Source organism: Camelus dromedarius, chromosome 11 (genome assembly GCF_036321535.1).
Source record: "Camelus dromedarius isolate mCamDro1 chromosome 11, mCamDro1.pat, whole genome shotgun sequence".
NCBI lineage: Eukaryota > Metazoa > Chordata > Mammalia > Artiodactyla > Camelidae > Camelus > Camelus dromedarius.
Window position 1 is genome coordinate 348,276 of NC_087446.1, and position 25,478 is coordinate 373,753.

The 25,478-nt window shown below is 56.5% G+C and overlaps 1 protein-coding gene across 9 annotated transcripts in view; it reads right to left on the minus strand.

The window, feature by feature from the left end:
• Positions 1–493: 493 nt before the first annotated feature.
• The window catches only part of PPP6R2 (protein phosphatase 6 regulatory subunit 2), a 68,357-nt gene continuing 43,372 nt past the window's right edge, over positions 494–25,478 (minus strand). For 3 of the 9 annotated variants that reach the window (XM_064491326.1, XM_031463550.2, XM_031463559.2), the window contains 22 exons: positions 24,988–25,174; positions 21,384–21,521; positions 20,153–20,218; positions 19,598–19,702; positions 18,655–18,767; positions 18,179–18,292; positions 16,961–17,087; positions 15,778–15,930; positions 10,506–10,709; positions 9,197–9,261; positions 7,733–7,848; positions 6,615–6,700; positions 6,334–6,414; positions 5,904–6,001; positions 5,316–5,373; positions 5,123–5,238; positions 4,851–5,014; positions 4,315–4,477; positions 4,141–4,229; positions 3,419–3,581; positions 1,387–1,629; positions 494–1,307 (listed from right to left, as the gene is read on the minus strand). In XM_064491326.1, the coding sequence (XP_064347396.1) occupies positions 1,256–1,307; positions 1,387–1,629; positions 3,419–3,581; positions 4,141–4,229; positions 4,315–4,477; positions 4,851–5,014; positions 5,123–5,238; positions 5,316–5,373; positions 5,904–6,001; positions 6,334–6,414; positions 6,615–6,700; positions 7,733–7,848; positions 9,197–9,261; positions 10,506–10,709; positions 15,778–15,930; positions 16,961–17,087; positions 18,179–18,292; positions 18,655–18,767; positions 19,598–19,702; positions 20,153–20,218; positions 21,384–21,521; positions 24,988–25,174 (2,701 nt within the window). In that variant the 3' untranslated portion in view covers positions 494–1,255. Of the gene's footprint in view, positions 1,308–1,386; positions 1,630–3,418; positions 3,582–4,140; positions 4,230–4,314; positions 4,478–4,850; positions 5,015–5,122; positions 5,239–5,315; positions 5,374–5,903; positions 6,002–6,333; positions 6,415–6,614; positions 6,701–7,732; positions 7,849–9,196; positions 9,262–10,505; positions 10,710–15,777; positions 15,931–16,960; positions 17,088–18,178; positions 18,293–18,654; positions 18,768–19,597; positions 19,703–20,152; positions 20,219–21,383; positions 21,522–24,987; positions 25,198–25,478 lie in introns of all 9 variants that reach the window. The other 6 variants (XM_031463560.2, XM_031463556.2, XM_064491327.1 and 3 more) reach the window with 6 other exon arrangements.

The following is a 25,478-nucleotide window of genomic DNA, read 5'->3' on the forward strand; positions in this document are numbered from 1 at the left end:
CTTGTCTCTTCCTCTCCCCTGGGGTCTCACCTGGGGTCCTGGCCTTCCTCCAGCCCCTGGCCCACTCCCCTGTCCCAGTAACACTGGAGTCCCACCAGGTCTAGCACCTCACCAGCAACAGTGCCACCCAGGGGCACGGGAGGCAGCGGGTATAGGGGTAGGCACTGCAGAGGCCGAGAGAAAACCCCAGAGTGGTCTGGGGTGGTGGCCACTGTCCCCGAGTCAGAGAGAGCTGGTGGTGCGGGCGGGAAGTGAGAGCAGGCCTGGACACAAGCAGGCTAGGCTGTGAGAAAGCACCTGGTTTTGTCTGTGGACAGCTGTAAGGCCAAGGTTCCTGATGTCCAGGAACCTGCGGGTCTGGGGGTCCCTGCCCAACTCTCAGCCTCCAGGCAGAGTTTGCTTCTAGCTCAAGGAGGGGCCTGGGGCACCAGAAAACCCCGCTGCCGGCCTCGCTCGGGCTTCAGGACCTGCAGCTTAACAATACACGGGTCTGTCAGTAAGAATAACACAACTTTTATTGGGAGTTGGGGGTTTTGGGTGCCCCAACAGATGATCAGAACATATAAAATAACCCTGCAGACCCCTCCAGGACAGCTCAGTCCTGCCCCCTCCAACTGTGCAGGCCCTACCCCACCCAGCACTGCTAGGGTGTCTCTGCCCCCCACCCCCCCGTACCCTCTCCTGCACCGCCAGCTCCTGCCGGGTAGCCCCACTGCCCACTGTGGCGTGAGGGCCAGGACACCCTGCCAGGCCGTGGAGGGGCATATTTTTTTAAGGCAGTCAAATTTTGCAGCCTGACTTAAGGTCAGCTCCCAGGGCCACTGGGCAGCTAAGACCCAGTATGGCCAGCCCAGCTCCAGACCAGCGTTTTCCCCGGAGCCTCGGAGACCTCCTGTGGTCAGATAAAAAGTGCAAACATGCGGCTCTTCTGCATTTGTTTAAAAAAATCAGTAAAAACAGGCTTGGAGCTGGTGGTGCCAGGCCCAGCCCTGGGCCCTTGTGGCATCTGAGGTCGCAGCCCCAGCTCCCCCAGACAGAGCACAACATCTGAGGCCTTATTGCTGTGCGTGGGGCCAGACCCTCGTGGCCCACTTGGGGTCAGGCAGGAGAAACGCAGGCTGGGCCGTCCGACTGGTTCCAACTGCCAGCTTTAACAATGCAGCATTTATTTTTTAATTAAATTAAATTAAATTAAAAAAGACAAACTGCGTAACCAGGTGGTCGTCCTGGCTGGGATGCGAGGCCGGCAGCATCATCACACGGGGCCGTTAGAGGCGGCTCCTGCAGGCGGCGGCACGTCTGTCTGCCTGCAGGGGGGCGGTGGGAGTCACTCAGGGTGAGGGTCCTCACCCACCCCCCTCCCATGGCCTGACCTGACCTGCTCACCTGTCCCTTGTCACTGTACCCAGGGTGGCCACCGTGGAGAGGGCTGGGCTGGCTGGGGCTGTGGTGACGGCCAGGGACAGCACAGGAGAGGCTGCCAGGGTGGCCGGGGTGGGGCCAGAGTCGTCTAGTACTGTGGTGGCCGCCACGGCAGCCCTGGGGAGGACAGCCACGCCCGAGGGAGAGGTCACTTCTGCAGGCGCAGGGGGGGCAGGGTCTGGTGGTGTGCTGGTGGCGCCCCCAGCCCTGTGTGGCAGATGGGCTCCTGTTACCTGGGCCACCCCCAGTGTGGCTCCACCCTACAAGGTGGCCCAGAGGCTGCACTGCCACCCTGAGGTCCAAACACGCCAGAGCCACCGTCCTGTCCAAGGCCTGGAGCCTCCTTCCCAGCCACATCCCTCCTGGGCTGCCCCAACCAGTCTGGTCTCCTGCAGCTTCCCCACCTCCACCCCGTTCTGGAACATGCCCCCTCAGGGATCCTAGCAACCCCCACTACTCTGCAGACCCCACGGGCCCAGGGTACTGCCCTGTACAGCTCACAGGCTACGTCTGCCCTGAACGTCGCCCACCCCCTCCACGCGGAGAGTAGGGGGAGGGCAGCCTGGGGACACTGGGCCCTGGCACCAGGCTCTGGTCTTCTCGCACTCTTGGCTGCAGCCCAGGAAGAGAAACAGCCCACAGCTCCCTTCCATGGGCCCCGTGCCTGCTTCCTGATGTCACCTCAAGCCTGGCAAGGGCCCTTGGGCACTGGTGAGGGCAGGGGCGGGAGGGGCAGTCAGGGCGCCCTGCTGCCCAGTCGGTCAGGACTCAAGTAGAGTGAGACAGAGCCCGAGACGCCCCTGAAGACAAGCCCAGCCAGGCCTCGAGGACCCTGCTGCAGGCGTTGTGCAGACAGACCCCTGAAACAACATCACCCGCCTCTGGCAGTGGGTGGGGACTGTGGGGAGGGTCGGGGGTCAGGAAAAGAAAAAGGTTTTAAAAATGTCAGTGATTCTAAACTTTAAGCGATCAAGCCCACCAAAGAGCCACGTGTGCACCTCAAACCCAGGTGTCCCACTCAGCCCCCGGCCTGGCCCGCTCTCCCCCTGCCACGACGTGACCTGACCTGACCCCAGCCCCTGCCCTGCCGTCACTGAGCTGCTTGGCCCTGCCTCCTCTGCTCCTCTGGGCTGTGCCCACGGCCACCAGCCCAGGACAGGGGCCAGGAGGACAGATGTGCTCTGGGGCCCCAGGAACGAGTGTGCTGTGAGCCAGAGCTGGACACCCGCCAGCAGGACAGATGGAGCCCCCGAATCAGGAGGGACACCCCAGGATCACTGGGCTGGGGACCTTGTGGGAGCAGCACCGACCCCCATCTGCTCCCCGTCCCTCCCCCAAGGCCTACAGAGCCCCAGCCCCACCTTCTCCCTTGCAGCCCTACCTCCCTCGCGTCCCCACCAGCCCTCCTGCCCAGTTCCGTTTCCACAGCACAGACTCCCCTGGCTCCCCCACCCCACCCACCAGCCAGGAGATGCTGTCTGTCCAGCAGTGGACTCCAAATTCTTCCTGTGCACAGGAGTGGAACGTGCGGCACTGAGGTGCAGGACGCCCCAGGTCAGAGCATCTGCAGGGCCCCAAGCCAAGTCCCGAGACCTTACCCCTTCCTACCGGCCCAGAACCCCGGGCGTGACTGAGGTGCCTGCCTGAGGTGGCACGTGTCTCGGACTACGCATACACCACACGAGCGCAACAGCCCCAGATCCTGAGGTGGCAACTCTGTCAACCCAAAGCCTGGCCACTCTCTCCAAGGAGGCCATGGCGTGGGGTGGCCCGGCCCCCAGTCCCTAGGGTGACAGGTTCAGGCCCTGTGCTCGTCTCAACAACACCCCTGGCTTCCAGATAGATGAAGGTGCATCCCTCTCTCCCCGAGCCCGCCTCCGCAGGGTCACGGGCCATCAGGGCAGGAGGGCCAGCCAGCTCCCAGGTCAGCGAAGTGCTGGGGACAGCCAGACCTCCGCGTGCAGCCGGGGGCCCACAACCACCCCATCCTGCTCACCTGGGGACTGACACGGGCAGCTGGGGGGCCTCGTGGCCAGGACCCACACTGACAGCCTCCAAGGCACCTGCCACCTTCTGCTCGTCCTCATGGCTGCTGGAGGCTACGAGGGGGGCCTTCCTGGTGACATACATGTTCCAGGCACTGGGGACAGCCGGGCCAACTGCAAGACAGAAAGCCAGCAACATGTGGTGAGGACAGAGGGGCCACAGGGCAGAGCCTGTGTGGGCCAGGGTGGAGCATGCAAGAACTTCAGCCTATGACACGGGGACAGGCATGCACCGCGCCCACTGTGCGTCTGCGCGTTCACGGGAACTGCAGGGAGGGACTGTTCCCCTGCAGGGAGGACTGCCGCTCATCCTGTGACTCCTGGTCCCTCCCCATGGGACCCTGACATCCTGGAGGGCTTCTAAGTCTGACAGGGGGACTGGGGCTCAGGGCCAGGGGCTCGGTACTGGCCCGAAGCAGCACGGTGCACGCCTACGACCCACACCTGGATGGCAGCAAGGCCTGGGGAGACTGGCCTGGTCGGGAAGGCCCTCACTGCCAACCCGGGGGCCTGGCAACACAGACAGGTTTTGGCTAGTCAGTCAGACCTGAGCTCTGAGGGGCAGTCCAGTCCCCAGATGTGATGCAAACCTCAGTATCACCAGGGAGACACAGTGACCCAGGGCCTTGGCCACCTCCTGCCACTCCCCTGCCCGTGGGGCCGCTCTACTCACGTGTTCTCTCTGGGCCCTGGTTCAGGCTACCCTGGGCATCGCTAGGACCCATGTCCACCGGAGAACTGCATCTGGGCCCCGACTCAGCGCTGTAGATGAGGCTGACACTGAGACCACGTCAGGGAGACCTGGCCCCCACACAGCCAGGGCTGCCTCCCAGCCACCCTGCCTCACCAGCAGAAAGGCTGGAAGTCAGTGAACTTGGCCCAGCCTTTCTCCTCTGGAGCTGAGGTGCTGGGGGCACTGACCGCCCACACGCTGGAACCCACGTCCACCGCCACTCCTGGGACCGAGGCCGCCGAGTTCACTGGCTCATCAAACACTGGCCACGTGGCTCCTGTTGAGGAGACGCACTGGTCTAGGCCCCTTGACCAGCAGTGGGCCCCACCCACCCTCGGAGCCCTGCAGCCCAGACGTGACCCGCTGTGGATGGGGGCACCTTCCCCAATGAGACTAAAGGACACCAGCCTCGATGTGTGATGTGACAGAGCAGGGGGCCACCAAGGGCTGAGCCAAAGTATTTCCCACCAACCCCATGTCACCAGGGTCAGGGGCACAGGAGCTTGTTGGAAACCATGTGCAGTGGGGCCAGAGGGTGTCAGGCCCACAGCAGCTGCTGCCACACACAGGCCAGGGCACCAAATCCTCAGTTCCTGTGTCCCCACCCATGTCTCCTCTGCTCAGCCCGCACCCACGGCCCCACCATCTACCTTTCGAGCCACCCTCAGCACACGGACCCTCCGTTGGGGCAACGGCCCAAGAGGTGCCCGCCCGCACGGCATCCCCATCTGCTCCCAGGCTCCCTTCCCCGACTTGGACTCCACGCTCCAGGCCATCCTTTGAGCAGCTCTCTGAAGCACGAGGGCCCCCAAACCTGCGAGGAGACGCGTGGTCAGCACAGCAGGGCCCCAAAGCAGCACTGCCCGCACGCCCGGGACGTGTGGCCAGGCAGGGCTGGTGCTCCCGTGGCCCCAGGGCCCACCTGGCTCTGGTCACACGGGCGGCATGGTGCGGCTCCTCATCCTCCCAGAGGTCGTCCTCTTCGTCAAAGGGCTGAATGTGGTCGCTGCAGCAGGCCTCGAACAGAGCTGCACCAGGCTGCAGGAGAGCGCACATGGCCCCGCGGCCCTCGGCCCGCACACCCTGTCCACCCCCAAGGAGCACCATGGACTCACGCTGTCCTCGTCAGCGTCCACACTGAAGCTTATATCTGCAATCCTGTCAAACGGGGCACTGGGCAAACAGGGACACGCGTCACCCCACGGGGGCTCGTCCCCATCCCTTGTGCACCAGGAGGGAGGGGAGACAGATCCGAGGGAGGCAAAGGCAGAGGAGGCCAGGGCTCTGGGCCAAGCCCAGGTGAGTGTGTGCAGGTGGGGGTCGGGGGAGGGCTCCCCTCCTCAGGCTCTCAGGCTCTCTTCCCACCTCTGGATGGAGCAGCCTGGGGGTAACTTCCACCCGGCCACTCCGGGTTCCCGGTCTGCATGGCAACAGCCTGCCTCCCCCGAGGGTGTCTCGGGGGCTGAACTCAGCCCAGCCTCCCCTGGCAGCTCCGCGCAGTGGGGTCACACTTGGCTTCTAGCCAAGGAAATGGTGTGATGGCCTCTAAGGCCAGGGACGGCCGAGCCACAGGGCTGGGACCTGGTCACACTGAGCCGAGGGCAGCTCCGTCCTGCAGGGACTGAAGACGGGGGAGTGGGCGGCAGCGGAGGTTCAAGTGTGGCCCCGGCGTGAGGGAGGCGGGCGCGTGCTGCTGGGCTCACTTGACGCTGTCGTCCTGCTCGGCAAACTCCTCGTCACTGAAGCCAAACTGGTCCACAAAGGTGGCCGTCATCTGCTGGACCTGGTACTCAGAGAACGCCTGGGGAGGGAGCCACTGATGCTGTAGCAGCTTCCCCCAAACCCTGACCCCCAGGGCGCATGCTCGCAGGTGGCCTCATCCTAACTCGTAAGTTTCAGTTCGCCCACCACGTCCCGAGGTCTCACCAGTGTAAAACGGCTTTAGGGGCCCTAACTCCCCAATTCCTGCACAAGCTGGGCCAGGGGTGCGGGGATCAGTGCTCGCCTCTCCCTTGTCCTGCTGAGGCCGTCTGGTGACACTCCAGGGAGCGGGACACCCTCAAGGCCTAAGCGCTGCCCAGAGTATGGCGGTGGGGGCCTGGCTGCAGGGGCGCAGGGCCTGGCCACACGCACCTGCTGAAGGGACAGCTCGCTGGGGAAAACGCCCTCCATGTCCTCATCCTCGCTGGAGGGGTGAAGGTGGTGGGTGCTGACCTGCAACAGCCAGACGGGTGAACCCAGGGCCGCAGCCGACCTGCCCTCCCTGTGCAGGGCACACCGGAGCCCCAGGAGCACAGGCCAGGGAAGAACCAAAAGGCTGATACTGCCCTGCTCAGAGGGCTGCAGGGGCCGCACCCTTGACAGGCCCAGGGCCTGAGGCCGCAGCACCGGTCAGCGCCACCCAGGCTGCTCACCAGGTCCACCGCGTTCCTGCGGTTGGCCTCCGTCAGTGTCTCCTCCACGAAGCTCTCCCACCGCCCACGGCAGTCTTCAGGGAGCCCTGCAGAAAAGGCAGCCAGCTAAGCCCTGGGACGGAAGCGGCAGCTCATCCTGGCCCCACAGCCTGACAGCTGCCCCAGGGGCCACGGGGGAAAAGAGCTGCTGCGGCCACGCCCACCTCAGCCCCAGGACGGGGACAGACCCAGCACCTCCCACGCCTCCCCTAGAAGGCACGCTGAGCCCGTCGCTCACACCCACCATGGGCCTGCTCAATCCTTTGCGCACTTTCTGGCATCCATCTCACCCTGGGCAGCCCTGTCCTCAGGCCCCCACATGGGACCGGGGGCAAACCATCATGGCTGTGAAGCTAGTGTGACCACCCGCCATGCCCTTGGGGCCCACTGTATGTCACCCTCAGGCCCTCCTGGTTGCCCCGATTATCTGTCCCTCTTGGCACCCAGCACACCCTGTACAGGCTGGCCAGGCGTCCTCCCCAGCGAGGCCCCTCTAAGCTGCCCACCATCTGTCTGAACTGAGACCCCCTGGAGCCCTCCCCGGCTCAGCCCAGGAAGCCAGATGCCTGGGGGCTGCAGACCATGTGCCCAGGATATGTGAGGGCTAGGAAGGGGTACAGGTGGCAGCCCCCAGATCTGGGGGGGAGGGGGACTGGCGGGTCGTGATGAGAGGAAGTCTGTGGGGCAGAGGAGGCCTGGCCAGGACGGGCTGCCTCTGTCCAGGCCCCTCGGCTGCTCTTAAAGACAAAGGCCCTGCACCCAGGCCAAGCCCCGAGTGCAGAGAAGAGCTGGACGCTGGGGCAGCAGCAGGCGTGCGGGCAGACGCAGGTGGTGCGGGATGCAGGGGAACCAGAGCCATGACTGTGGCAGGGGCTCCAGACATCTGCCCCTCAGAACTGACGCCCAGGCGCCAGGCTCACCCGACAGGAGAGCCCAGGCGGGAAGGGGAGCCCTCAGTCTCGGTTCCAGTGCAGTCACTGCCAGCTGAGGGGCCAGAGGGCAGAGAGCAGGAGGCAGGGGTAGGACAGCCTCTGGCAGCAACATCTGGAACAGGGCTCCTGCCACCCAGAGGCACTCACCTTGGATGACCTCGCTGACAGGGGTCTGCATGGGGCCCCGCTCCAGGTTCTGTACCACTGCATTGGCAATCCGGGTGAGGTGGCCCATGTTCCCACGCCTCATGCCGCCTGCTGCCCTGAGGGACAACCGCACTTCAGGGCAGGCCTCGCCCAGGACCACCTTCCAACCAGCTTCCGCACCACGGCCTGGCCTCCGGGACACTTATTTTTGGAGAGCGCCTACTAGATGCCAATGTCACTCTAATCTCACTACTGAGAAGTGCAAACGGGCAGGTGCCGCTCCCACCCCTGCATGGATGGACCAGAGAACGGGCGTGGCCGGGGCTGAGCCCAGGCCAGCGGGCCTGTCAGTGCTGCGAGTGCTGACCCTGAGTGTCCCAGTTCCTAGTGAGGACTGAGAGCAACGCGGGACCCGGCAGCCGGCAGAAGCACACATCCTGCCCTCTGTCCACCTGTGTCCCATGTGGCCATGAACACATGGCTCTGCCCTCAACTTCTCACTCGTCCCACACGTGACCCAACAGAAGAGCAAGTCTTAAACTCCCCAGCACGTCAGGAAAGACGCCAGATTCTGACACATTCAGAGCGGCCGCCCCTGAACCCCAGCACTCACGGGGCTTGTTTCCCACCTCCCTCCCGAGAGCCTGGCCACACCCAGAAGAGGGAGCGAAGGCGGTCCTGAGTAGGTGGCCAGCCTGGCAGAGGCAGGGAGGAGGGACCGCGACGACCTGGTCCACAGGTGAAGCTGGGATGAGGGGGAGACCTGGGAGCAGCTGGCCAGGGCTGAGGCCTGGAGGCGTCCAGGCTCATAAGCCTGCCCACAGTCTACCGTGGCTCACGGACCTCTCCCTGACACTGCCACACACGCGTGCACCAACATGCAACACGTACACGAGCAGGCTCGGCACCAGCCCCTTGGGTATCGCACAGACCAGGGCCGAGGGGGAGGCCGGGTGGCCCCACCCTGCTCGTTGTGGCTCAGTGACTGTGGGACGTGTGGGGAGGTAGGTGAGGTTGGGAGCCCCCAGGAGCAGCCCTTGGCCAGGCAGAGCGGGAACACAGTGGGCTGGGGCTGCCAACCCTGGACCCTGCGGCACACCTGGGATCTAGGCATTTGAGACTTTCAAGCAGGGGTGACACCACCTGCTAATTTCAGAACAACCCTAGCTGCCCAGGCATCAGAAGGCCAGTGGGGCAGGAAGAAAGCAGAAGTGGCCTAGAGCACTCTTTCAAGGACTCGGGAGTTCAGTGAGAGAAGTGGCCGGAGGCTGGGATGGGGAGATGAGGAGATTCGGGACACACTGGGACATAGGATGGGGTCTCTGCCAAAGGACAGTGGAGGAGAGGGGGAGGGGCTCAGGGAGCCAGGGGCTGGGGCAGGAGGCCATGAGGAGCAGGACCCTTCCATGCAAACAAACCTTCCTCAGAGCCCCAGAGCCCCACCCAAGCCCCAGGGGTTCTCACTGTGTGTGGTCGTTGGCTTCCCAGGCCTCCAGGATCCTCTGGACCAGACAACACTTCTGGAACAGCTGGGAGACAGGCAACACCAGTCAGGCCAGCAGGGGTGCACACCCCCTTCCACTGCCCCTGGGCCAAGTGGGCTTAGCAGGCAGCAATGAGACACACCAGCCCCAAGTCCCCCGTGGGCAGTGACAGCACGACAGCCCAGCCCTGCCGTCCCCACCAGACACCCGGCAGGCACTGCTAAGGGCCTTCCCCGTCAAGACCAGGGTCGAAACAGGACAGTCCCTCTTCGGCCTCCTCCAGCCTCCCCTAGCTTCCCACCCTGCTCTGGCAGCTCTCCCACCTCCTCTGCCCAGCAGGAAGGCCAGGGCCCTGTGCTCACTTGCTCCCAGGCCCTCACACAGGTGGCTCCAGGCACCTGGGATGTTTGTTCTGGGATCCAAATCGCACCCCCCCACCACTCACACACCTGTGGCCTCATCATCTGGGTGGGGATCCCTCCCTGGCCTGAATGGCCCCTGCCCCCTCCCTCCGCCATGTGGCTCTCAGCACTGAAACCGCCCACCCCGGCTATTCACCCCGTAGGCCATCGACCAGCTCAGGCCCGTAGATGCCCAGCAACACGGGCCAAGGCAGGCAGGAGCAGCCCTTCAGGACCCCCTCCAAGCCCTCTTGTCTGAGCCTCAAAGCCAGCCCGGTGAGGGGCAGGGCCAACCCCCACGACCTCCTCTGTTCACAGGGGCTCTCCAGCTGGGGGATGGTCTGTGCCACGTGCTCCACCCTCCCACGTACCTGCTCCCTCCCCACTGGGGACACAGTCCCCAAGGGCGCAGGTGTGCTCTTGCCCACAGCCCTGGGGAAGGCCCATGAGCACACGGCGGCGTGCAGGCGGCCCCAGGGTGAGCGTCCAGAGTGCGCTCAGGCGAAAGGAGGTGCCCAGGAGGAAAAAGGAGTGTCACGCAGAGGATCCATGAGGTTCACAGTCCCAGAAAGTCTTCCCGTGAGAAGCGACACGTTCATGCTGTCTCCTGAGCACCTTCCTGACGGTGGGGCTGCTCACCCCCACCCCCGGCCCTCTGCTCTACTAGCTCTGGGGGCCTGGGCAGACATGGACACTTTCCTTGTGACTTCTGGTCTCGTGTGAAAAAGGGGAGCAGCACCCCCAAGTCACATGAGGGTCAGAGGAGAAAACACACAAGGGCCAGGGCCATGCTGGCCACAACGGCCCACATCAACGGTACCGCCACACGGTCTGGAGGGACTCAGCACACGGTGACGCACAGGATGCACGGACACTAGCTGGACTTACATGGGTCACCATCGTGTTCTCGGGGCAGCTGGCAGCAGGCTGGGGGGTCTCTGGGTCCCCGCTGAGGGGTGGAGGCTCCAGCCTGCCCTCAGGTCCACTGGCCTCGGCCCTGTCCTTCCAGGCAGCGTGGGACAGGATCGCAGCTATGCACAGTTCCACTTGGAGGTGCAAGAAGTTATTCCAGGTGTACTTAAAGAACAGGTCCTGGGGGCGGAGGGAAGCCCTCAGGCTGGTCTCCTGAAGCAGGAGCACCGTTTCCACTATCTCCTGACCATCCAGACCCGGTGCCCTTAGAAACTTCTGCAAAGAGCCACATGCCTTCCACCTCCATCCAGCCGGGGGCTTTGTTTCTGTCTCATCTTTGCTCTTATCTGACCACTTCCTGTGGGTTTATGCTTTTGTCCTTAAATTGGAAGCTTAACCCATGAGCCCTCAGCCTCTCCTTTCCCAGCATGTCTTTTTAAGGCTGCGCATTCCCCTGTAAAATCCACCATCGACACATGTTGCTACACAGTACTTTAATCATTCTTCCTTTATGACTATCTTTGACCCACAAGCTCCTGGGAGTGTGAAATTCTCCAGCCCCTGGGACTCTATCCAGTGGAGTCGTGAAATCAGGAGGTGCGCGTCGAGACACTTCCCAGAGGGGCCCAAACCCAAGCTCCAGGCTGAAGTCGCAGAGCAGGCTGAGTGGGAAGCCGCACCCCACCACACACACCCGCCTGTGAAGACGGCAGTGCGACGCCAGCTGGGAGTGGTGACATAGCCACCTCACACCCAGACCATCTGCTGCCCATGTGGAAGGGGAAGGGGTGTGCAGGGGAGACAGGGTGGGTGCAGTGTACGCGCGTGAGCCCTCCTTGCACACCAGGAAGCTGGGGGCTGCTGACGGAAGGAGGCCCTCAGCTCCACGCAGTCCTCCTCCTCCACAGAAAGACAGGCGCAATCTCAGCTTCACTGTCTCTGTCTGTGTGACCTCGGGTGACCTGGGAGGGGCCTTCGCCACGCTGCCTTCTCTTCAACACAAAGTAAGACCCACCTCCCGACAAAGACAAGCCCAGACTACAGGGCTTCACTGGTGAATTCTGCCAAACATTTGAAGAAGAATTAATAACATCAGTCCTTCTCAAACTCTCCCAAAAACTTGAGAGAGGAGGGAGCACCTCACACCTAATTCGTTCCATGAGGCCAGTATGGCCCTGATACCGCAGACATCACAAGAGCAGAAAACTACAGACCAATATCCCTTCACAAACACTAATGTAAAAATCCTCCACAAGATACTAAGAAGCCAGGGTGGGGAGGAGGTGGGGAAGGGTATAGCTTAGTGGTAGAGGGTGTACCTAGTGTGCAAGAGGTCCTGGGTTCAATCCCTAGTACCTCCATTAAACAAACAGATAAAACTAATTACCCCCCTCAAATAACTTAAAAAAATAACAAACCAAATTCAGCAGCATATGAAAAGGATTATACACCATGACCAAGCGGGATTTATATTCCCGGAGTGCAACGATGGACTGACATACGAAAATCAATCAATGTAATATACCACATTAAAAAAGTGAAGAACAAAACCCACAAAATCATCTCAACTGATTGTGAAAAAGCATTTAGCATTCAGCAAAATTCAACAAATTTTCTTGATAAAAACACTTAATAAATTAGGAGCAAAGGAAACTTCCCCAACATGACAAAGGGCATCTGTGACAAGCCCACAGCAAACACCACACTCGAAGGTGAGATCAGGAAGAAGGCACGGACGCCCCTTTCGCCACTGCCCGCCAACACTGCACTGCAAGTTCCAGCCAGAGCAATCAAGCAATAAAAAGAAATAAAAGGCAGAAGTAAAATTATCTCTTTTCACAGATGACAATGTCTTATATGCAGAAAATTCTACAGATTCCACATAAACTGTCAGAGCTAATAAATAATTTCAGCAAAGTCCCAGGATACAAAATCAACACACAAGAATCAGTTGCAGGTGGAGGGCAGAGCAGCTCAGTGGCAGAGCACATGCTTAGCATGCACAAGGTCCTGGGTTCAATCCCTAGTACCTCCATTAAAAAGATAGGTAAATAAACCTAACTGCCTCCCCCCAAAACAAAACAAAAAAGAACAGTGGCATTTCTACACAGTAACAATAAACAATCCAAAAAACAAGAAAAAAATTCCGTTTGCAGACCATCCAGAAGAATAAAATACTTAGGAATAAATTAAACCTAAAAAATGAAAGACTTATAAACACTTATACACTGAAAACTATAAAATATTGCTGAAAGAAATTAAAGAAAACCTAAATAAATGGAAAGACATCTGTGTTCATGAACTAGAAGACTTCATTTTGTTAAGATGACAATATTACTCAAAAGGACCTACAAGAGTTAATATAATCTCTATCAAAATTCCAACGCCTCTTTTTTTTTTTTTTGTAGAAACAGAAAACCTCATCCTAAAATTCATTTGGAATGTTAAGGGATCCCAAAAGCCAAAACAATTCTGAAAAAGAACAAAGTTGGAGGACTCACACTTCCCAATTGTGAAACTTCCAACAAAGAAAGCTATAGTAATCAAAAGACTGTGGTACTAGCAATAAGGACACACATACAGACCAACAGAACTGAACAGAGTCCAGAAATAGATCCTCACACATATGGTCCATTTATTTTCAACAAGGATGCCAAGACCACTCAATGGGAAAAGAAAGTCCTTTCAACAAACGGTGCTGAAAGAAATAATAAATGTTGGTGAGGAGGTAGAGAAAAGGGAACCCTGCTACACTGTTGGTGGGAATGTAAACTGGTGCAGCCACTGTGAAGGACAGAATGGAGGTTCCTCAAAAAATTAAGAATAGTACTACCACGTGATCCAACAATTCTACTCCTGAGTACCTCTCCAAAGAGCACGAAAATACTAACTTGAAAAGATATATGCCCCAACCCCATGTTCACTGCAGCATTATCTACAATAAACAAGACGTGGAAACAACCTAAGTGCCCATCAACAGATGACTGGATAAAGCTGATGTGGTATATACACACAATGGAATATTACTCAGCCATAAAAAAGAATGAAATCTTGCCATTTGCAACAACATGGATAGACCTTGGGGGTGTTATGCTAAGTGAAATAAGTCAGAAAGACAAATATTGTATGATTTCGTTCATATGTGGAATATAAAACAAACTAAATAAAGAAACCAAACAAAAACAAATACGCAGATACAGAGAACAGAGTAGTGACGACCAGTGGTAAGGGGTGGTGGGGTGGCGGGGGGAGGATGAAACGGGTAAAGGAGATCAGCCGCATGGTGATGGACATAAACTAAATTTCCAGTAGTTGACTGTAGGGTATACAGAAGTAGAAATAGAATGTACACGTGAAACTTATATAAAAAACAAAAGAAGACAAATTGTGCTGTGAAAACTGGACATCCACATGCAAAAGAATGAAGCTGGACCCTTACCTTACACTACACTTATATATGAACCCAAAATGGGTCAAAGACTTGGTAGACGTAAAACTATAAAACTCATAGAAGAAAACAGGAAAGCTTCATAACAGTGGATTTGGCAATGATTTCTTGGGTATGGAATCAAATGTACAAGCAATAAAAGAAAAAAATAGATAACTTGGACTTTATCAAAATTTAAAACTTTTGTGTATCAAAGAACACTATGAAGACAATAAAAAGATAACTCACAGAATGGAAGGAAATGTTTGCACATCAAATATCTAAGAGTTTAACATCTAGAATATATAAAGAATTCCTTCAATTCAACAACCAAAATTAAACACACCCAATTCAAAAAGGGCAAAGGACTGGAACAGACAGTTCTCCAAAGACGATGTACAAAGCCCAGGAAAAGGTGCTCAACATCACTAATCATCAGGCAAACACAAGTCAAGACACAATGAGATACCACCTCACACCCATTAAGATGGTATTATCAAAAAAAAATGGAAACTGTAGTTGGAGGAAAGTGGAAAAGCTGGAACCCTCATAGACTGCTGGTAAGAATGTGAAACAGGGTACCAACCATGGACAACAGTTTGTGGGCACCTCAAAGAGTTGAACACAGAACTACTACCTGACCCATCAATCTCACCTCTAGGTATATACTCAGAACAAGTGAAAGCCGGGGCTCTTGCACACGTTTGCGCATCCATGTTTATAGACGCATTAGTGAAAACAGCCAAAATGCAGAAGCAACCGGAGTGTCCATCAATGCATGAATGGATAAACACAGTGTACTATATCCACACAGCGAAATCCCATTCAGCCTCAAAAGGAAGGGAAGTACAGCGGGCGCTACGCCACCGATGAACCTGGAGGATACGACGCTCAGCGAAATAAGCCAGACAAAAGAGAACACACACTGTATGAGCCCACCAACACAGGCACTCGGAGGAGTCAAATTCAGAGACGGAAAACAGAAGGCCGGGGGCCGGGGGCCGGGGGCGGGGCATGGGAAGTGTGTTTAAAAGAGCTTGGGAAGACGAGAAAGTCCCGGAAATGGATCGTGGCGGTGGCTGCACAACAACGAACGCACTTAACGCCGCTGAACTGCTCGCTTCAAGGTTATTAAAACGTTAACCTTTACGCTGCGCATATTTTGCCACAGTAAAATAAGAGTGAAAAGGGGGAGTGGGAGAGAGAAAACTTTCTTTGCGGAGAGGACGGGAAATGGAGTCTTATGATGGCCCTCTGACCCACACGTGGTTCTGCAGTCAAGAGCTGAGCCCCGCCGCCTCCCCAGTGCTGGGAGGGCTCCCGCGGCATCAGCACCTAAGGCCCAGCTCCAAGGCTGGCTCCTTCAGGGACTGAGATTTAAATGTAAAGTGATTTCAGCTTCCTGGGAGCAGAGACCCAAGGGCAAGGCCGAGGAGAACCCTGAGGATGGATCTGCACTGAGGACACTTCAGGCGAGGCCCCGCGGGGGCAGCCCGCCAGCGTTGCCGTGCTGTGCGCTTGAGGAGCTGCTCTCCTGGGCTGTTCTGTGCTGAAGAGCTACAGAGTTCTCTCTCAAGGCAGGAATCAGAAAGGAGATGGGCTCCATCCCCTCAAACGGGGGAATCAGCCCTGGGCTCTCACGTCAAGCCTTGGGGGCAGGAGACAGTCTCTCTGCACGGATTGTGCCCGGTCCAGGACCAAACCAGGGTCCCCTTTTAGGCAGCCCCTTGCCCAGGGGCTGAGGTCCAGCTGCCTGCCCCCCACCCCGCTGCAGCCCACGCAGGATGCACGGGCAGGCACGGGGGCAGCGGTGCCGCTCACCAGCAGTAAGCCCATGGTGTTGAGCCGGCAGAGCTCCTGGTTGATGCTGGGCGTGTTCGTGTGCAGCAGTGCAGCCACGAGGCGGGCGCTGTGCAGACGGGCGCTGCCCAGGGGCTCCTCCAGCACGCCGATGGTGGTCAGGATCGCTTTTTTCTGCAAACACAGAAGCCCCGCCCAGTTGGAGCCTTGTGACCACCGTGGGCTTCTCTTAGCTCAGGTGCCAAGTGTCAAAGGGCCAGGGCTGCAGCTGCATGACGTGGCCCAGCTGGAGGGGGTCCTCAAGGCAGCGCTGCCTGCAGGAGGAAATGAGGGGCAGCAGGGTTAAAAACCCCACCGCTCCCCTCGGGGCTCACAAAAGAGTGACCAAGGCTGGACCTCTGCTCCCGGGAGTCCAGGGCACCCTGGTCTCAGGTGGCCAGCCCAAGGGAGGTGGCCTCGGCATACAAGATGCAACCAACATGGGGCAGTGCTCTCGGGGACACAGTCTCAAGATACTGAGCTGACACACTCAGAGGAGACTGATGACAAAGCTGGCCTGTAGGACGGGGGGAACCGCACATGCAACTCAGCGCGTCCACCTTTTCATTAACAGAATGTTCCAGAATCCCTGCCTTCATGAAGCTTCCTTTCCAGTGGGGGGCAGACCAGAAGCAAGCTGGTAAACATGATAAACAGCACGGCAGACCGTGGTGCATGCCAAGGAGAAGCACTAGAGGGGAGGGAAGAGGCCACCAGCTGAGAGGGGCGGGCACCCTAGGCTGCTCAGAGGGACTGAGGTGGTGGAGGAGTGAGTTATCCTCAACATCACCACTCACTGCCCAGAGCTGCCCAGCTGAACAAAGGGTCTCTCCCAGGATCCCTGAACCTAGGCTAGGTGTCCCCAGCTCACAGGCCAGGCCTACAATGAACTCGGGTCCTCAGACAACTCCCCATTTCAGAATGCAGGAGCCATCTGGGGGGCAGCAAAACGTCCAAGTCCCAGGCCTCACCTAAGACGAGATGGACACGGCACATGGGGTCTGAAACATGCCTCTGGCACCTGTCTATGGTTCTCAGTTGGGGTCTGGGGACAGCAGCGTCTGAGTGCACCCACCCTGGCTGGATGATGTGTGGAGTCCTCCGCTTACAAGTGACCCAGCCCACATCGTCTCCACAGCCCCAGCCTCTGCTCAAAGTCACCTACCTTTGGCGGGCTGAGCAGAAGCTGGTGGAAGTCCTTCAGCCGCGGCTCAATGCCATGCAGGACGCCGCTGCTGACGGTGCACGGCCTGTCCAGTCCCTGAGAGCAAGCGTCCACCAAGCCCTCGGTCCTGTGGACGAGAAGGCAGGTGGAGACACGGGGACGCCCACAAATGTGTCCACTCACGTCTCCAGGGAGGCCCCTGATCGTACGGGGGCCATGCCCGGGGGCCAGCCCAGCAGCTATGGACGTCACATTCACTGGAACTGGTTCCGCTTCCTGCCTCCCCACTCCTCAGTGACAGAGACAGAACCAGCCCACATTGTCCCCATGGCTTTATCCAGCTAATTTTTCTGAGATTTTTATTGAAACACTTCGCCAAATATAAAAGTAATACACAATCATTGTAGAAAAATATGTTTAAATACATAAAAAGATTTTTAAAAAGCAAAGAAAATCAGCTGGCTCCTCTCTGTTTCCTCATTTTCATGCTGTCCCAGGCTGGGCAGGGCCCTGGGGAGGGGCCAGGCGCCCTGGGCTCGTGGAGATGAAAAGCAGTATCCTGGCGTCTGATGGGGAAATGACACTAACCTCAGAAGTCCATTTTTAGGTAATAAACTAATAAATATGAATTGGGCACCAGAGAGAGAGAGAGACTGCTAATAATGTCACCACTGAGACTGACTCAATTTCCCGTCGTTTTTTTTTTTCCTTTCTTTTAAAAAAAGTGCAGGCTGTGAGCACTGGGGGCCACAGTGAAGTTCCCCCCAGACACGGACACGGGGACTGCAACCGCCCGGGGAGCGTGCTGGGTGGTGACACAGCACAGCGAACAGAGCAGACAGCGCACACGCCACACACCCTCCATACGACACACACACAGCCTACAAGGGTGCTGTGGGCGCTGACTCATTGGGACAGTCCTTGGGGAAGCCAGCTGACCGTGTGTGCTCCACAGACAAGTCCAAACGCTTTCCAAACTGGCGACAGCAGTGCCTTTGGGCTGAGGTGGGAACCAGGTTGACCATGAAGGTCAAAGGGAACAGGGCCACAGCCGTGAAGTTCACCTTTCCAACAAGGAGAGTCTATCTGTGTGGTCACTTGAAAAATCAGGAAGTGATCAGAAGACACGGCGTGCCCAGATGGACCGCCCCTCTGGGCCCCAGGTCCCTGAAGTGTCACCCCTGCTCCGGGTGGCATACTCCCTCTCGGGAGACTCACCCGGCCCGCCGGGTCTCCAGCAAGGCGAGCAGCACCTGCGTCCCGCTGACAAGGCAGAGCTCAGTGTGGTCTCCATCGAACATGTTCTTCAGCAGCTGCTCCACGCAGTCCTGCCTGTCGGACACATGGGGTCACCACCTCCTGGTGCAGACTCACAGACCAGGTTGGAAAGGGCAGGGCCTACCCATGGCGGGGCAACGCCTTGCACCCCAGAGGGGTTCTGCTCAGGGCTCGGCCCAGGCACCCAGGCTCTCAGGACGCCCCTGCCCTGGCTGGCCTGCACTCTCCGCACCTGCTAGGAGGCCCCCGGAGACCCCTCCTGTGAGAAGGGGCCCATCCAGGTGACTGGATGAGGACAAGCCCTTCACAGCCAGCTCATTACAAACAACCAGCGAAGGCGGCAGTGCCTGTGGGAGCCTGGAGCGGGCTTGGAGGCCGCCCCACCCCAGGCCCGCCAGCACGCGCCCACCACTCACGACTCCAGTGCTGTGAGGAGGGGGTCTGGCTCTGGAGCCTCGTGCAGCTGGCTGCCCTGCTCTCTGCCCAGCCTGATGATGTCACAGAGCGTCTGGGAAGCATTGGACTGCCTCTGAAAAGACAGGGAGACACACAGCTCCCCTCAGGGCCACGGACAAGCGTCCACACAGCCAAGGCTGCACAGTCAGAGCGATTCCCACGGCTCAGTCCCCTGAGATGCTGGACTCGCTCCAGGCTGCTTCATTTCAGAGACGCCTGGTCAGCCTTTCACTGTCAGGGTGCAGATCTGGCCACACGTTTTAGCCACTGCTCTGTCCCCCAGAGTTCAAAGGGGGCCTCAATGGTCAAATATGCCAGATACTGCTCTGTCCCTCAGACCCATTTCTGAGCTACACTACGTGTGTGCCCACGTTACTGAGGTTGTCTTTAAACTGACAAGTAGCTCTAATATCCAGAATGAGTCCTGTGAGCTAATGACACGAGAGTTGTTACAGAGAAAACAGAAGATTTTTCTAGGGAAGCATTAACCCCATGAAAACTTAGAATCTCTTATTCCAAGCATTTGCCATCAATGTGGGGGTTATTCTGTGGGGCAGATGAATATGACTTAGGGAGAAACTCAGCCCCTGTCTCCTTGCAGGGGCAACTAAGCAGGAAGCAGCCCCACGGGACACCGGGCTGAAGGAAGTGCTGGTGACTATTTTAGGGAACAATGAAAGCATCCAAATTGGCCTCCAGGCTGGGAAGGAACTAGTCAGCTTGCAGCGCACCCTCCTCCCCACCCGGAGCACAGACCCCCAGCCACCTGGCCAGCCCTGTGGGCCGGCGGGACTGACAGCAGCAAAGGCTCAGACAGGAGTCAGCACCCCGTTCTCAAAAGTGCGGAGGAGAGCAGGCGTGTTCAGTTTTGGCACCCGTGGAGACAGGCCTATCGGGACATACCTCACACTCTCCACAGTGACACCGCAGCCACCCTGCACGCTTCTGCCACAGGGGGTCTCCTCCGGAGCTGCCTCCTTGCGGGTGAGTACAGGCTGGAACCAGCCACTCACGGGAGCAGAACGCAGCCAGTGAGGGGGGCGCTTGCTCCGTGAGAAGCCGAGGCCCCAGGGTGTGGAGCTGAGGCCGGCCTTAGCCAGCAGCCCTCATGGGACGCAGTCCTGCCCGGTGACTGTGACCCTGGGGGCAGGCCCTTCCCGGGCAGCCAGGGTGACCAGTCTTGTGAAAGCCTGGGCAGAGGGCCCGATCCCTGAGCCATAAAAACTAACATAAAAAGCTTACTGCTACAGGCAACTCAGCTGTGGGGTAATCTGTGACTCAGCCACAGAAAACTAACACAATTCCGTCTGAACTGTTTTTTATAATATGCATGCATTACTTTTCAGTAAAAATAAAAGTCTAGAAGTCAGTGCTCAACTAAAGGAAGAGTGGTGTCTCACTGGTCCTCATCTGAGGACAGCAATGCAGGGCACGCCGCCCCCGTCAGCCCCCACTCACGTCTTCGTCCTGACTCGGGTGGACCAGCTCCACGAGCCTCTGGATGACCTGCTCCTCACTGAGCCACTGGAAGGGAAGAGGGCCTGTCGGTGACTCTGCTCACATCTGACTGACCGGAAAGGAAGCCCTTCAATGCAGCAGAAATCCACCACCAAGTTCTGGGGACAGAGACTCCTGCTCCAGCCTGTGCGGCCACCCAGATCCGGGAAGAACCAGCAGTGACTGAATTCTAGAGTGACTCAAAGATTACAAAGGAGGGAGTCACTGTCCACGTGTCCTGACGGTTCAGACTCTTACACATGCATGCACCAGCTGTTTTCAGGACCTCTCCCAAGACAGCACGAGGGGAGCCCGGAGCCTCCCGCGCGCTGATGGGGCTCTCTCAGCGCACAACCCAGCGCGACACAGAGGCCCAGCCGCACCCCTGCGGCCTCTGGGCCCTTCCCAGACCAGGAGGAGCACCGTGAAGGCTGCAGGGCTCCATGCTGTCCAGGGGCTGACCTGGGCCGCACAGACACACTTCCTCGCCTGAGAATGGGCTGGTCTGCCCCAACCTGCTCGGCGTGGGTCAGCGTAGGCTTCCCACCGACTCCAACAACGCTGACGTCCATGCCGCTTTGCAGCACATCTGCTACGAGGGTTAATTATAGCAGAGGCTGGTCCACAGAGAAGTGAGCTACGAACCTAAGAGTGACACCTGCCACCTCGATGACAACTGTCACCTGATTCCAGGAGCCAGAAAACTGGCAAGAAGGCCCAACAGTTTACCTATCTTACATCGCATTACAAACAAAACCTGCCAAACAACGTGAAGAGGTTGTCCAACACTGACTTCCTGGGCTCCTCTGGGCTGAGAATCCTCTCTCTCTCGGGGAAAGCCCTCAGGAGGCGACTACTGTCAGGACAGACAGGCACACGCTCCAGGACAAACAACAGGCCAACTCTGGCCTCTGCAGCTTCTCTGAGTGTAACCCTCATGGGCTAGTGTTCCCTCCCAGGCGCGCACCGCAGGGTGGAAGCGAGGAAGCCGTTGCTGCTCTTGGCTCATGAGTGGACCGGGCAGGACAAGAGGCAAGGTGCGGACGCCAGACCTCGGATACAAACCTTGACAAGAAGCCCCAGTGACCTGCCCAGAGGGACCCTCACCCGGCTCCGGCCTCCTTGTGCCAGGCACCGACCCCCACTCTCAGAGAACCTGCACGGCACACACACGGGAGGGCCACACACTCACGTGCAGGACCTCCTGTCGGAGCCCGGCAGGCTCCACGCAGCTGACCAGACGCAGCAGCAGGTCCATGAGGGCGGAGGTGCCGATATGCTTCAACACCAGGCTGATGAACTTGTCCTTCTTCTTCAAGAACACAATCACCTGAAATCAGACGCCCCCTGAGAAATGAGTGGGGAGACCCTGACCACCAGGAGAGGCTACTACCCCCAAGGACTGCCATGGGAAAGATTTATTTTCAACAGTACTGAGAGAAATAATGGGAAGACCTAGAAAACGTTGTAAGAAAGCCCTGCAAGGACAGGCAGAGGCCCGGACACAGGTGAGTCCCGGGGGCCGGGGGCGCAGGGCATGAGAGGACCCCCGGCTAGAGGAGTCGGCAGGAGGCCAGGCGCAGGCACGCAAGAGCAGGGTCAGAGCGCAAGCCGCTGTGCGCAGCGACCACTCCACATGCAGCAGCTCAAGTGCTTCCAGCAGAAGCCACCAGCGCAGACAGAGCCGAGCCGGGGGTGGCAGCCATCGGACACGGGACACAAACCCAGAGAGCTGACAGGCAGCTGAAGGGAAAGGACTGAGGTTCTGGAAAAGAAGAGGCAGAGGTGGTCAGGTGGATGGCCAGCTGGTGACCAGGGCCAACAAGACGTGGATGACTGAGCACAAAGCCACGGGGGTGCGGTGGGCTGGGCACAGGTGGAGCGGAGGAGCTGGGGCAGCGGCCCCCTTGGCCACTTGTCTGCAAGGTCAGCTCAGCTTGGCCCAGAGAGGAAGTGCCTGTGTGTCCAGGCCGCTGTGCTGAGGCACACTCAGGCTGCACCAGGGACAACGGCCCTGAGAAGGGCCACCCAGCTAAGGAATCTCGGCCACCCTCATGCTGAGAAGTGCTGGGGAAGAAGAGGAAGCTGGAGGAGAGAGACGTGCGGAAGGAGCAACGGGGCGCCTGGAGAGGACGACTGAAAGCACAGCAGAGCAGGCCCTCGGACGCCCTGCACACCTACAGATGCATGACCCCAGCCGGAGGTCACCAGGAACAAGTGTACGCCAGCTTATGTACACTTAGAAACATGAAAAATTCCCTTGAAAAACACACTTACGTAAACTGACAAGAAGAAAAGAATTCTGAAGTATCAAAAGAAACAAAATTTATAATTAAAAGCCTCCCCATACAGAAAGCTCCAGGTTCTAATGAACGGCCTTACTGAAGACGGGTACCAAACGTTCAAAGGAAGATCACCCCAGTCTTATATACCAGACTCTTCCAGGGCATGTAAGGTGAGAGAGTAAGCCCCATGTCATGGTATAAGGACATAAAACTTTGATTCCAAAAGCCTAACAAGGGCATTATAAGAAAGGGAAATTATAAGCCAATCTCACTGATGACCACAGATAGAAAAATTCTTAAAAAAAAAAAAAGCAATATGAAAGAATGCATAATACATCAGAACCAAGTTGGCTGTATTACAGGAAGTCGAGGTTGGTTTAACATCAGAAAACCAATCAGTGGAATTTACCTATTAACAGAATGGAGAAGGCAAACCTTATGATGAACTCAATAGATACGGTAAAAACATCTGACACATTTCAACAATCACTCCTGTCGTAAACTAAAACAACTAGGAATAAAGAAAATTTTCTTACTCTTTGATTTAAAAAAATCTATAAAAACTCGACAACAAACACCATACTTCATTGTAAAACACTGGAAGTCTTTCCTCAGAGGTAGTAAATAAAACACAGATGCCCACCACCACCACTTCAGTTCAACACTGTACTGCAAGTCCCAGTCAATGCGGTAAAGCAAGAAAAAGAGATGATAAGGTTTGCAAAAGATAAAACAGAACTGTCATTAATCACAGATGACATGATCTTGTGTACATACATAAATTTTTTAAGGAATATAAATTATTAGAACAGAAGCTTTCTTGATAATTGCCAAAAACTGGAATCAGCCCAGCTGTCCTTCTGATATGTGAATGGTTTAACAAACTGTGGTCCATTCACCTCGTTGAACACTACTTTGCAATAAAAGGAAACATACTACTGATACACAGAACAACTTGGATGAATCTTCAGGAAATTATGCTAGAAAAAAAAGCTAATCCTCAAAGGCTACATATTACAAGATTTAATTTAACTAGCACTTTGAAATAACAAAATTTTAGAAATGGAAACAGATTAGTGGTTGCCAGGGGTTAGGGATGCGTGAAGGGACAGAGGCGGGGAGAAGGTGGGAGTAGTTATAGAAGGGCAACACAAGGAACCCTTGTGGCTTTGGAGCTGTCCAGCATCTTACCCGTGAAGGTGGAGACACCAACCCACACACACAATAAACTGTACTGAACTTCATACACACACACGCAAATGACAACAAGAGAAACTGGGAAAATCTCAGTAAGATCTGTGGGTTGTACCAACGTCAGTACCACGGTTGTGATATTTTACTAGTGTTTTATGAAATGTCACTGTTGAAGGAAACTGGGCAGGGTGTACAAAAGATATTCTTGTGTTATTTCATACAACTACATGTGAACCTATAATTATTTCACTAAAATTTTTCAATAAAAAGATACTGTTTAGAGTAACAGGAACACATCAACTACTTAAGAATAAATATGATGAAAATCATGTAAGACCACTACCCAGAGAACTACATTACTGAGAGAAATTAAAGAAGCCCTAACTACTCAGCTTCTGCTATAGCACAAAACCAGCCACAGACAATGTGTAAATAAATGGGAGCAACTGACTTTCAGTAAAATTTCATTTACAAAAACAAGTGGCAGGACAGCTTTGGCCTGTGGACCACAATCTGTCAACCCCAGTCTATAGACAATGCAAGCCTAATCAGACATTCCACAGGCTTTTTGGGGGGCAGAGGAGACACACTCGTTCTAAAATAATGCCAAAGGCAAAGAACAGTAAGAAACAATCTTAAAGAAAAACAAAGTGAGAAGCCTAACTCTATCAAATATCAAAACTCATAAAGCTACAGCGGTTAAGCCATGCTGGTGAGCACAAGCAGGACAACAGAACAGAAACGGACACACGCAGGTCAAACTGCTCATCTGCGGCATGAGGGACACTGCAAAGGAACCGAGGAAGGACGGCCTTCTCAACACAGTGCTCAGGGTGATGTGAGGCCTCCAGGAAGACCGTGCTCCAGCTGGATCCACCCACTACTTTACAGAGACCTCTTGCTACAAGTTTCCTTTTACTTGCTTTGAAACAGTAAGTGCCCTAGACACACAGACACCGGCCACCCACACAGATGCAGCAGAGGCATTCGAGGTCCTGGCACGATGCGTGCCTGGGACGGGTCAGCAGCCGCACAAGCTGCCCTGGCCTGGGGCCCTGCGCAGCTCCCGGGGATGGCAGGGGCGCTGCTTACTCCACAGCCAGTCAGCAGAGCTGTCTCTTGGGAAGCCACTTTCTTAACCAAATTCTAATTCACAGAGCAGTAGCCCAGCCTGCTCCATGTGTGTCCCACAGAAGAGGCAGATCTCTGCGCCCCACAACCTAATGACATGGGTCACAGAGCAACGGCTGTCACCAAGATGTGTCAGCACCATCCACGCCAGCCCTCCCAAACCACGTGGACTTGGCAGACGATCACCTGTTCAGTTTTTCTTGCAATTAGATTGCCAATGGTCTTGCTGAAAAAACTGGCGAGCAGAGGATTGAGGGGCGGCTCGCGGTCCAAGAAGCTGTAAAGAAGGTTCAGCAAAGCCTCGTCCCCTCCCAGCCGGTCATTGATCTGTGGCACGTCGCACGTCAGCAGCTCACAGGCCATGTTTGGGTACCTAGAGGGGCACAGGGCAAGCAACTGGAGGTGAAATTAGACTTCTCCAACTGTCAGGAAGCTACTTAAATAATCTGCCTCTTAGGAAGCAGGTCCACGGGCAAGAACATAGATATTCTTGGAGCAGACTGAAAATGCTTATTCTGTGACAAAACGGCATTTCTGACTAACTGGAGCTCGACAGCTTTCACGTCGTACCTGTTCCAGGCCCCTCACACCCTGGCCTCTGTCTGACATCCTATAGGTACTGGCCCTATCTCCACCCTCTACAGGACCTTTCCTCATCTTCCAGGGTCTCCTATCTC